This window comes from Aptenodytes patagonicus, chromosome 4 (assembly GCF_965638725.1).
Source record: "Aptenodytes patagonicus chromosome 4, bAptPat1.pri.cur, whole genome shotgun sequence".
NCBI classification, from domain to species: Eukaryota; Metazoa; Chordata; class Aves; order Sphenisciformes; family Spheniscidae; genus Aptenodytes; species Aptenodytes patagonicus.
The window spans coordinates 50,549,011-50,561,885 of record NC_134952.1 but is presented as its reverse complement, the minus strand read 5'-3'; the positions used below and the strand labels follow the sequence as shown (position 1 = coordinate 50,561,885).

The window sequence follows — 12,875 nt, the reverse complement described above, 5'->3', positions numbered from 1 at the left end:
GTGAATATGCTTTAAAAAAACCCCACAAACCAAAAGCCAAATCATGATGGCAAAGCTTATATGCTTAAACTAGTACAGAGAAATCAGAGAATTAGGAGTGACCAGAGCAATTGGAGACTGGAGCTGCAGTTTGAGAGGTCAGTGAGAGGTCCCTGCAGTAAAACATTTGAAAAAGATTAGATACTGCAGTGGGAGAGATAGTTGAACCTGTCCTATGTTAAGGGGCTTTCCCTTAATGATCTGTTGGGGGCCTCTCAACTCCTAAGATAACAGAAGAGTAAACCACAATCTGTCCTCTTATCTTTGCATATGCTAAAACTGAAGGGCTTCAGGCTAGCAATCATCTAATTAAAACCAATACGCTGATATTTCCTGTTTTCTAGTCTTTGCTGGTTTCAGAAGAGAGGAAATTCCAAAATTTCAGAAAACTTTTAAATTTGATTCACTCTTTTCAGCAGATGAGGAGGCAGTCTCCTGGGTGTATATTGAGGATAGCACATTAATCATACCTATATTTTCACTGTCACCAGCTGACTGCAGGCTAATTCAATTTCGTGATGATGCCAACATTGCATTTATGTATGTATTTCTAATTCGTGCACTGTCACAGAGGTCAAGACACCTTTCTGGTTGTCAAAACCTCAAACATCATGTGAGTCCAACAGTAGTCTTGAACATCTGTGTGTACTGAGTTGTTTTATTGTAGCAGTCGGGTGTCACTGTTAACATGAAACAATTCTCTTGTCCTTGTAAATCTCATGACTTTTGTAGCTGTTATCACCAAAATAGCTGTGGTAAAATTTTAACCTTAAGGACATGATTTGCTAAAACAGGGCAAACATCTCAGGTTTGAACTTGTATGCTGTTACAGGAAGAAAAACTAGTATAAAAAGAACTAACGCTTTTATTTAAAAATTTTTAAAAAATGAATTAGGGGAAAAAAGTTTTTTTTTTTTCTCTGCTTAATCTCCAGTATTGTACATGTAAGATGATAGGCCAAAACAACTTTAAAATATAAAGCGGGGGGGAGACTATTATTTTATTATGCGTTTCTGTTTGCTTCTAGATAAAGCAAACAGATTTGAGCATAATCTGTCTCAGGTTTTGATTCAAGATCGACTAACTTATCTTTCTGTAGACCAGCGTGGCTGTTAGTTTGCGTGAATGAAATCAGTAGTGCATACTGACCTCTGCTTAGAAAGCCCATCCTCACATTTGTTACAAAACCTCAAATATGTGGGTTTTGAAGTGTGGTGCTCACTAACTGTGGAGCCCTCGAATGCAATACAACGTATTACTTGATAAGCAACATTTTGCAAATGCAGAGTCATGAAATAAGCAAGAAGAATGTTTTTACTTTGTACTGAAATAGAACTTACCTTGATTCCTTCCTTCTATAAATGTTGCTATGGGTTTTTTGCTTCACTTGGAAAAAGGTGTTGTGGGTGTGCTCTATATTTCCCTGGTAAAAACTAGTTCTGTAATATATGATCTTTGTTGATAAGAAGTGACTCTGTACTCATTTGGCCTGTGATTTGGTGGCAACCGCAAACAATTATCTGTAGCAATTTAAGAAATGATATCTGCATTATATGCTATTTTCTTAGATGTTGGTAGATTAATCTCTCTTGCTTTCTTTCTCAGGTTTCCATATTGGATGCAAAAAGAAGTATGAACATTGGGATATTTCTCAAACAATTCAAAAAGTAAGATTTGATTTTTCCATGCAGCTAGTGCAAGCTACAGATGTGTGAAATTCTTTGTAGTTCTCATCAAATATATTGTATATTGTGCTCTGTTCCTCGTGGAGTTTACAGTTCTGTACAGGTTTGTCATAAGTAACTATATTTCATAATGTTTTCTAATATGTTTAGTTTTGAGTGCCATTATGACTTAGCACCAAACATTTAGAGTTTGCTACTGTTAACCAGGTGAAGTGAGTTTTCAGGTATAGTTAAGGGAAGCCCTTATATCTCATGTAATACTGCATGAGAGCTGCTTTTCACTGGCTTCCTTTCTTTTTAAAGAATTAATAGAAAGGGGTGAGGTGAGGAATTTTTTTTTAAAAGCAAGTTGTTTCAATGCTATCTTTATTCACTGATAATGTTGCCCTTCAGTAAAGGCATCACTGAAAGTGGTGTTAGAACAATGCTGCTGTGGACACTGATACATAACCTCATTATAATACCTTAGAGTAGCCCAGGCATGGTTTTTTTTCAATTTGTGTAACTATGCACTCTGCAAGTGTTAGAAATGTGTATGCCTAATTGTTTTTTCAAGGTCTGGTGAATCCATCATTGAAGATATTTATCATGGAAGAAGTGAGCCCTATGGTTCTGAACTGCTGCATGAATTTCTTAAATTATTACCAGAAGCAGAGGAGGTAAATAATGGTTTTACGTGGAACTTATTTTTTTGTAGAGTTCTACTGCCTGGGATTCCAACATGAAGGTCTGTAAAAGAGGAATCCCAAAGCCTTCCTGAGGCCGGGGGATAGGAAACCACTGAGTGCAAAGGTTTAATCTTCATTTGACATGCGGTATTGAGGTTGCAGTGTAGTCATTCCCTTCACATCGAGTAATTTCAACTACTTTTAAGGTGGTGATAAGGTGTTTTTGTTTCTCTGATGTACCTTATGATGTCCCTTTTGTCCCATAAACATTTTAGCAAGACCTGGAACCCTCCTGTGTGCAGATAACTCTGCTCTGGCGGGGGTCAGAAAACTCAGAATCAAAGTATATCCTAATGCAAACAAATTAAGTTTCACTTCTTTGGCACCTGCCTCATGCTTTCCCATTGCAGTGCCTGCGAGTTGAATATTGGTAGCCCTATGCTGCTGTCTCTTCTCCCTTCTGGTTTGCTGCCTGCTTGGGCCGTATGGGATCTGCCTGCTCCTGGGCCCGGGTCATTGGGTTCCAACAGGGCAGAAAGGCTGCTCCGCTGTGCTGCACCCACACAATTTGCTAACATGGCTTAGTGTTCCAAAGGAGACATGTTAGAAGGCACAGAATTACCAGCAGTACCTTCTGCAATGTCCCTGTGCTCACCATATGACCAACATGCAAGTGCTGCTTTCTCCCCTCCCAGTCCCAACCTTCAAGTCCATTCACATGATTAAAGAGGTGAAGCTTCATCGACTGGCCTGGGAGCCCTGCTTAATGATGCAGAGTTCCTTGTCTGCTCATGTATTTGCACTGACCCATTTGTATGGACTTGAGAGAAATGTATACCACACTCTTGACAAAATGAGCATTAGAATTGCTTGAGCACCTCGCATCAAAGTGATGGCCAAAACCTGGGAAATTGCTAGTTAACGTCCACATACAGATCAACCTCAACTCACATGCTTTACCACTTCAAGGTCATACTGTCAAAGCACTCTGTTTCCTCTGTGCAGCAGCAAATCTCAGATCCGGTCAACAGCAAAACACGTATTATTTTGCTGTCAAATATACAACCCTAAATTGGGCTGCTTTTTCAGGGAATCTTGTAAAAACTGTGTTATGTTATTATATTTGATTAATATATTTTTTAGAGTTGGGGGATATCAACAAGTTGAAATGTAATTAATCTGAAAAAAAGAGGTGACTAGTTCTGGGAGCTCAAAACTATTCCCCCTTCCCTCTTTGTTTGAATATCAGTGCATATTCCTGTATTTAAACAGAATTTATCTCCTTCCTCTGAAAGAGTCAGACAGGAGAACAGTGAAGTACTAGCTTAAAAGAAAGTGGCTCCTAGTTAACTTTGTGTATACTCAGCAAATTAGACTGAAAGAAAGGTATTTTTTCTTCTTTTCCTCTTTCTGGTTTAGATCTTGGTTGTTATTTTGCAACAAGTAGAAAACCTTTCAAATAGTGTACGCCTGTGTGATATAAATGTTGTAATTCAGCTAGAATTGTAATGTAAGTTGTTGAATTTTATCAGAATTTTGTCTGCAATACTCAGCTTTAGATATCAAGTACGTGCTGCTAAGAGTGAAAAAGTATATTTATTTTGTAGTAGATGATTTGACAGCAGGCCTGCCCCTCAATATAGTGGGGCCAGAGCACTTAAGAGGTGCTTTTAAGGAGGCGCTTGAGAAATTAATAGAAGAGATTTTATGGTGCAGAGGACTATTAGAAATTAAGGGGCATTAGATGTTAGATTTGTTGCTGTTCCCAAGGGAAGGCTGGAAAGAGGCTTGTTCCCAGCATGCAGGTGTTTGTATGTATTTAATTAGTTCCATGCTTCAGAGATCTCATTGCTCACCATCAGGAAAAGAAAAGACCCCCTTTCCCTTTGTTATTCTCCCCGTAATTGTTTAACTTCTTAGGAGGTTTCCCCGCGAGAGCTGGGGTAGGGGGGCAGGACAGGGAGAAGATCCTGAGTGTGAGGGACTGATGCTTCTGCTAGTATGGAAAAATGTTTCAGTGCCTTCATGTCCTCATGCTTCAAGCCTTCAAAGAATAAGTGGGTCTAATAACTCATTTACTACTGTGGCTCCTAAAATTTTAGCGTAGTCAGTTAAAAAAATCCATTCTCTTTAGGAGCCTCAGAGCTTTTGTTGTTTGTCTTTCTCAGCATTTTTTTTCCCTAAATGTATGTTCATTGTTCTCCTTGTGATGTCCCCTTCTTTTTTGTTAGTTTATTATCTGTCTCCTAGTCTGAATACCTGTCTCCTGGAATAGTAATTCACCATTTGCTAAGGGGAAGCCATCAGAACTATACTGTCCCCTTCCACATACAAATAATCCAAAATCACTAGAGATATCCGGTGAAGTGGTGTTATTTGTTCTGCTGTTCCCTATTCTGTGTAATAGTCTCTAATTGCTTTTTGATCTGGTTGTCATATCACATGAGATAGCTTTGGCAAGGTGTCATCACATTGGCCTGTCCCTGCAGAATGTTGCACGTGTCCTCAGCAAGGTTCCCTGGGATTAGATATCCCTTAGATACATCCCATTCTCCTAAAGACCTGCTTTGTTGTTGTAGGGGTTGAGAATTACTCTGAGGAGAGGCTTAAACGTCAGATCCTAAAAAGTTAGTTGTTACTCAGTTACCAGTGCTAACTCTCTTGGTGTAACCATGGGTGGGCTTCTGCAGTTCCTCTTTGTATACTCTTTTCAGCAGCTCAGGTATTTACAGTCACATTGCCCAGTAGCACAGTTGTCTTGCAGGTTGGAATAAGAGCCAAGTACCCCCTGCCAGGCATGTGTATTTCTTTTATATAGTACCATAAATCCTTAGTCTGTAAAAGTGAAAGGAGGGAGAAAGGAACACCATTCCTGGTTATAGCTGTAGAAAGGGCAACTCTGGACCGTCACGTTTCTTCTTTTTTACCAACAACCTTCACAGTTTATCTAGTATGAATAAACACTGGCTTTACACTCCAATCTTATCTTATCTAGAAGTGTTGTGATACATAGTCACATTACCTGAATGTTCCCCTGGTCACCACTTTGGCATATGTGACATATTTTACATCATTTCAGTCCATATTATCTCAGGCGCCTGATGGACATTCTAGCTTTGAGAAGGAACAGCTTTTTGACAATGGAGGCTAAGTACTTGAGCTAACAAATACATTTAACATCTGTTGTCTTTAAAATTATTCTTTCTTTTTGCAGTATTATAGCGTGGCAACTCTGTTTACATGCAGAAATAGGTGTCAGTACTAGTAATTTTCTAGCTGTTTTCTGTGAAAAATCCCAACAGCTATGAAAGCTGTTGGGATTTTTGTGCATAAATGGCAAATACTGGCTCTTTGCTGGATGTTTTTGTCAAACTGAAAAAGACTATTATTGAAATATTGGCACTGCTATGAAGTCTTTCATCAAACTGAAAACGTTTGGGTATTTTCAAATGTTTAATTTGAAAAACTTGACAAGTTCTTGAAGCTGGCAAACCTGGAGCTTGCTGCAAGGTTCCACTAAATGTTTTGTTCGGGGCTGTGGGTGTGGCACCAGCCTCGCCATCATACAGTGGTTAAAAAAGGGGACCAAGAAAAGGTATAAAAATTCTCAATACGTAAACAAGTAAGATAAGATCACTGATTTTGTGTAAGCCTCGTTAGAAGTCCTGCTGTTTTTATCTTACTGTGGTTAGCACTTTTGTAAGAGGAAGAAATGCCTATTTGGAATCTCCTCTGCTTCATCCCTTTTGCAGCTCATGTTTTTTTCCAGGGAGCCTTTGTCTTGACTGAAGCAATGGCCTTCTCTGCTATATCACTTCTAAAAAGATTCCTAGCTGTTTCTTAACGATATCCTGTTGAAATGGCTGACAGCTGTCATTTACTGGCATCCTGACCAAAGCAGAGGAGAAGCTTTTAGCTGCTTTTATGTGCGTATCATTGCTCTCTTCAGCAGGCCCAGACTGGTAAAAGTTGAGGGAGTCCAGTGTTTAACGAGCTAGAATAGCCAGAATTTGTACTTTAAATATATACAGAAGAGAGCATATCATACTGCTAATCAACTCACCCACACACATGCACGCCCAGGTTATCAACACAATGTCTTAACTTCCTTCATAATGTCTCAAGCCTGTCCTTTGCTCGTATACTCTTTTAAAACCCTAGTCGTCTGTCTCCTGCTTTGCTGGGATTGTTTCTGTCTGTCAGCTCTACCCTTTTCAAACCACGTTTGAAACTGCCCCCTCCTTTCCTCAGCCAGTGCTGTATATGGCTGACCATCCTTCACAGCTTTCATCTCCTGCTTCCTTTTTCGCCCCTTATGATAGCTGCAGGTTTTTCTCCTTTTCTTTTTATCGTTTGCTGATAGAGGTTTGCCACCTCCCAGGCATGTGCCCCATGGTGCCTCCCCACCTAATACATTAGCTGCTTTCCCACGTGCCCTTGTAGTTGGATTCCACTGTGATACCTTTTGGGGTTTTGGTATTTTTTAAATCTGCTTTTCTTTAGTGCCCTGAATGTTTGCAATGGTATGGAAATATTAAAAAAAAACCACCAGAGAAAATGTTTGCTCCTTTGGACTATTGCACTTGGCTTTACTTATTTATTTGTAACGTGGGGAAAATTTGACTTACTTGATCGGAATGCGGGGAAATACTTAGTTACAAGCATATATGAGGATGAGTGGTGTACTGATTTATATTCTTCTTCAAATATCCTGCATAGGAGTGCAACATACCTGTTTTATGCCATAAAGTAAAATCCCACTAGTTGCAAATAAGTGCTACTGGTAGCTCACAAATGACTGAAAACTTGAGTGGCAGGAATGCAGTAGCTTTCCTGTCTGTGAGGAATAATGAGATACTTGCAATAGGCATATCTACTCCAATTGTTCACAAATCAAATCAAAGATCAGGCTTTCTCTGCTTCATAACTATTTTTAAAATGAAGCAAATTACATATGTGAGAATCTTCAGTATCTAAAATCTGATTTAGTGTGCATGGGCATGCATGGACAGTGCAAATACATATTCCATATACAAATATAATGAAAAATTAAATTAGTAGCTCTGCGCCCAATTTGAGTGATACAGAACTGAGCATACAATGTAATTATGCTCTCTCGCATGTATACATTACACTGCCATATCTTGGTACGTGGCTGCTTACTGTTGTGGAAAAGATTTTGTTGTGCTTGAAGAGAGGAGATCAAGGGCAGAACTGATAGAGTTATTCATTGTGATTTTAAAATAAATGACACTTTTTAGCTCTTTTGTGTTCTCAGACTAATTCTAAACCTATTTACTATATCTGTTAACATGATTAATAGTGAGCATTGTTGTAAATCCCCGTAGTTTCTTTGCAGTTCCTGGCTGGATTTGGTATTTGAATTTGACCCCCACTTCTAGGAGCTGTCAGAGAATCTCAGTTCTCTTTGGGAAGACTTGGAAAACACGGCTGCAGAGAGAAGAGGCCAATCCCACGGGCTTTTGAGTAGCCTCCCTTGGAACATGTAGGGGCAGCCATCCAAAATACGTTTCAGGAATTTTTAGCTTTGGGGTTCAGAAACTGTTCTTTTAGCTTATAGGTAGTGTCAATTAAGTCAAATAACTTTTTTTTTTCTGCTTCATGGTGAGATAACTGGTCTTTTTCAATTATGAAATTTGTAATAAAGAGGGAACACAAAATAAATTGTTGTCTTAACTTTACCTTAGCTATTCCCCAGACTATTTACTGTTTTAAGGACAAGTTACCAGAGGATTTAGTCTCCTGTGCCGAAAACTTAGACATGTATGGAGAACCAGGCTATGCTGTGCTGAATTCCAGGACGAAAAGGACCTTACAACTCTTTTGTGTTTCTGTTTTGTCTGTTTGTGGAATGGGTCACTATCCTCCACCTCAGTTGGGTTTTGGGCTTGTGAGGTGAGCTGCTTTGCTGCTTCTTAGAAGGTAGCTTTGGACATCTAAGGCAAAGACAGTGGGGGTTAAGATGGCTGATGTGGGCTGGAAAAAGTGTAACCAGGCGGTGAAGCACATCTTTGTTTTAAGGCTGATTACACAGACTGTCTTTTGGGTTGGCTACTGCCGAAAGCTTTTTGCATTGTGACATGCACACCCCATCCTACCCATCAGAAGGCAGCCTCGTCAATGTCTTCTGTTGTGCATGTATAGGAAAGTTCCTCCTCTGGGTGAATTCTAGGATTTAGTACTCCCTTATACCACTCCAGGCATTTTTCCTAATATAATAGGGTAGAAGAAAGAGAATTTCATGCAATGTCTGTGAAATTAACATTCCACATAGATAACATTGATTGCTACTTACTGTCAAAAGTATATTTAAATATAGTACAGGTAGCATGAATAAGTTAATATTCCTGAATCTCAGGATCTCTGTTGTTCACTTTTTGTGCATTTAAATCTTAAAATTGCATCTTCCTATAACTGCCTGTGGTTTATAAGATCTTGATTTTGGTGATTTGGGGTGGGTTTTTTGGTGGGTTGCTTTTCTTTTTTTCTCCCCCTCCCTGCACCCCAAATCTAAATGCCTGTATCCTTTTCAGGCAAACTTTGATATTTGCAACATACTAAAATGAGGTTGGAGAATTTGCAATTTTTGTTGTTCAGGTTGCAGACCACTGTTTTTTGGAAGCTAGGTTAAAGAACACCTGCAAAGACTAACTGAGGTAGTAGATGTCTCCCACTCCCCGCTTCATGATGTAGGAAAAAGTGTTTATTTTGGTTTTGTTTCTTGCTCGTTTAACACCTTAGAAACACCAGGAATGTCTAGTCTGGTCTTTCCTGTTTTTTGTTGGCAGACTTCTTGAATGACTCTGTAAATTAGGAGTCTTCTCAGGCCTCAAAAAAATGGGTATGCTGTTTATCTTTAGAAGGAGCTTTTGTCTGAGTGTCTTGAGTTAAAGGGGGGGGGGGGTGTTAGGAAATGGAGTTACATAGCCTGAATAAAAATTGCTCTTTGATTAGAATTCTTTTTCTCAGTCATAAGTTTTTGTTGGTTTTTTTTTTTTATTTGAAAAGGATTTTTTTTCTATTCTGGGTTTAATTTGTAATTTTTGTTTTCTCTTTCTTAATGTGCTCCCAACATTTCTCTTTTTTGTGATGTGGAAAAAGAATGGGAATAAAGCAGAACAAAGCTGTTAAAAGAATCCTTTTCTTCTGCTAGTCCAGAATTTATTTTAAATTCCTGATTTAGCATAGCGTATGTTGTCTTCCACTACAAATCAGTTACTTTTTTACTGTGAAAGCAGAAAAATAACTGATTAATTTGGAGCCTGATACTTTAAAAACCTGTAGATGTCTTGCTAAATCATGGCAACCTGATATCTGTTGATGCCCTGATGTAGTGTGCCTCTTTCCAGGATAGCTTAACATGCTTTCTAAAACTGAAGATCATCTGTGTAAATGTGATTGTGAATGAGCTTTAAGTGTAATGATATAAAAAGGAAGGATGATGGGTTGGTGTGTAAATCAGTGGAAACATACAACTGATACTGGGTGTGAACTTGTTGGTTGAATGAAGAAATAGTGTAATTGAGAGTGAGCTCTGCTTTTGGACACAGTTGCTGTGTTGGAAAATGTGGAAGAAATTCCAGTTACACTTAAACGTATGTGCATGTATTTTCCAGCTCTTCTATATAAACAAATAGTAAGTATGTAGGCAGATCAGTGGCTTCCAGATCATGCAAATTTATGGATTTTGGTGGAGCTGGGAAGGAAGATTGACAAAATCAATGCAGTGATATTTCCTTTGCATGCAAATGGTGTTCTCAAAGTACTGACAACAAATAACTTAAAATGCAAGATTGCATTTATCTGTAAAATATTTCCTATGAATGAAAAAAGTGCAAACTCAAGAGCATGAAGTTTACCCCTTAAGAGAGTTTTAGAGGAAATGGTTGAAGCATGTATCTGGAAAAAAACCCGTAACTTAAAGCTTAGCTGCATTGTGCCAAAGAGATCTAGGCAGTCCTATGCTGGAAGAACACAATTAATTTTAAGCTATGCCCAAGTGTATATCACAATTGTTGAAGAGTCGAGGATCATTTTTCAGATCATCACTTAAGCAGCTATTTCCTGGGCGAACAGCTAGAGAACAGCAAATGGACCAGTCAGAAAGAAAAGAGCCAATTCTCCTGGGGAAACTGGGACAGCAGTGTCCTAAACATAGTGATGAGAGCAGTCACTGATCAGAAATCAGAACGATGAATCGGAAATCAGAAATCATTCATCAGAAATCAGAATCACCAATCAGAATGATGGCATCGTATTTTTTCCGCTGGACTGCGTAGCTAGGTTTTTGGGAGAAGAGTGACGTTACTGGTTTTATTTTTTTGTGATTAGGGTGTGTGCAAATTACAGGAGCTTGGACAGTGAAGTCAGTCAGTCAGTCACTGAGTGGACTTTCTAATGCCTCCTGTTAAATTTACTGCTTTTCAAGGTGTTTCCTTCCAAAGTCAAGTTAATCTTGATCTTTGATAAAATTCTTTGCTAGTGTTTTTTTCTCTTTTCTAGGTAAAGAAATTAAAAGCCTTTGATGGAGATGTATCAAAACTGTCTCAAGCTGATTCCTTCATGTATTTACTAATCCAGGTGCCAAAGTAAGGAGATAGTAGGTTTATTCTGTTCACGATAAATGTTCTCTTTTGGCTGTCAGTTCTAAACCTGTTTGTTTGTGTGCTCCAGCTATGCTCTTAGGATTGAAGCCATGGTGTTAGAGAGGGAGTTCTCACCCTCCTGTGCTTCGCTGCAGGATGACATGAAAATTATAAGACGGGCAATAAAAGGTAATTAAGCATGTTGGGACATGCGTAATACTCTTGTTTTTGTTAGCATGTTAATTAGTCTACATTATGAAGACTAGAGCTTGAATTTCAGGTACCTTAGCTATTAAAAGGAAGCTAACTCCCCTCTGACAAATGCCATCAGGGTGTGCCTGCAGAATCTTTGCTTCCAAAATCAAAAATCTGGCGACTTTGGACACACTAGCAATGAGTTAGTGACCAAAGCCTACAAGCAGTGTATCCAAAACTGACAGAAGCAAAGGCGTCCATGGCCAAATTAGGATAAATCATCTTTTGAGTACAGTTTGCTCATTCATGCATCGCTGTCTCTCTGATTGAATGCAGTTGTTACACCTCTCTGCTCACTCTTTCAGAGATCCGTAGAGAAAATCACTGTATGTTTCCAAATTTCTCTATATGCCGTTGCCTTTTGAGGTGGCCGTATTGATGGGCTAAAATCTTTATTGTAGAGACTTAATACTATTGCTATTCCTTTGTTTTCTGTTTTTGTTCTCTATGTTTCTCTACCTTTCTCTTTTGTTCTCTACATTTCACAAGTTTTGAAATGCTGTAGCTGGTTATTCATAAGGTAATCTGGTGTCTTCTACTCTGCAGGAAAATAGTTCATTTCCTGGTTTCAGTTAAACATTAATGCTGACCTTTTCAAATGCCTTGAGTGTCTATTTGTCCTGTTCCTCAGTATGAAATTCCTATTTCATGCTGGCAAATTTTTTGACAGGGTACTAGAGCACTGTTTAGACTGCTTCTAGTGGTATAAAAAGGCACAGTAGTAAAAGTATTCAACTATGAGCACCAGTGCTTAGGATAGTCATTTTTAGTGAAAGGAAAGGGAGAAAAGCCTGGTGTGTTTTTCCCACCAGTGGGGATTGAAGTAGTCCTTCCCGATTCAGAAAAATGTGCCTTAGCTTAGGCTGAGGTTTGAGTTTGGCTTTTTATTGGGATCTCTTTCAAATCATTGTTCTTTGTGTTTTGAGCAACAGACATATGTGAGAGAATATGTTATGTATAAAAGCAGCCGCGCCCTATTGTCCTTCACATCCTTCACCCAGGACATCTGTGAACTGTTGAATTCATTCCCTCCAGAGGAGACGCTTTGGTCTCCAGCTCCTGCATCAGGACAGTCATGTAAATCAGACTGACTGAGCTTCCCCGTTTTCAGTCCACTTGTGTCATGTGCTCTTCTCCATTTGGTCTTTTCACTTCAGGGTTTGTTGATTGCCCGAAGTTGTTTAGGAATTATGTCTACTTTTCTATTCCTATCTCCTGTGTTTCTTTCCTTGTAATTAAGCTGAGAGAATATTTACTTGAATTCTAATGCTGATAATCACTAAGGGTTAGGATGTTCTAAATAGCCTGATGGATCCTCATCTAGCCTGCAAATGGATGTGTCTCATAGTGACGCTGAGCAGGCTCTTACTATGCAAAATCTTCAGAAGTTGCCTTCTCCTCTTGGCCTCATGAAATTTGGTATTCTCTTTTGTATTCTCTCCTCTTTCTTCCTCCTTGCTTCCTCACCTATAGCTTGTTAGATCAAAGGTTACTTAATTATTTCTATGTATTTAGGGTGCTAATACTGAAATCCAAAGATACAAGGGCTGTCTGCTTCCAAAATGATAGATTAGTGTATTGTGTTGAGCAGTTAAACACAGGGTAAATTATAGAACGTGAAC

The 12,875-nt window shown here is 38.9% G+C and overlaps 1 protein-coding gene across 6 annotated transcripts in view; it reads left to right on the top strand.

Moving 5' to 3' along the window:
* FHDC1 (FH2 domain containing 1) overlaps positions 1-12,875 on the top strand; it is a 38,362-nt gene that overhangs the window by 10,876 nt on the left and 14,611 nt on the right. For all 6 annotated transcript variants that reach the window (XM_076336681.1, XM_076336680.1, XM_076336678.1 and 3 more), the window contains exons 3-6: positions 1,645-1,706; positions 2,281-2,383; positions 10,916-11,001; positions 11,087-11,187. In XM_076336681.1, coding sequence (XP_076192796.1) covers positions 1,645-1,706; positions 2,281-2,383; positions 10,916-11,001; positions 11,087-11,187 — 352 coding nt within the window. The remainder of the gene's footprint in view (positions 1-1,644; positions 1,707-2,280; positions 2,384-10,915; positions 11,002-11,086; positions 11,188-12,875) is intronic.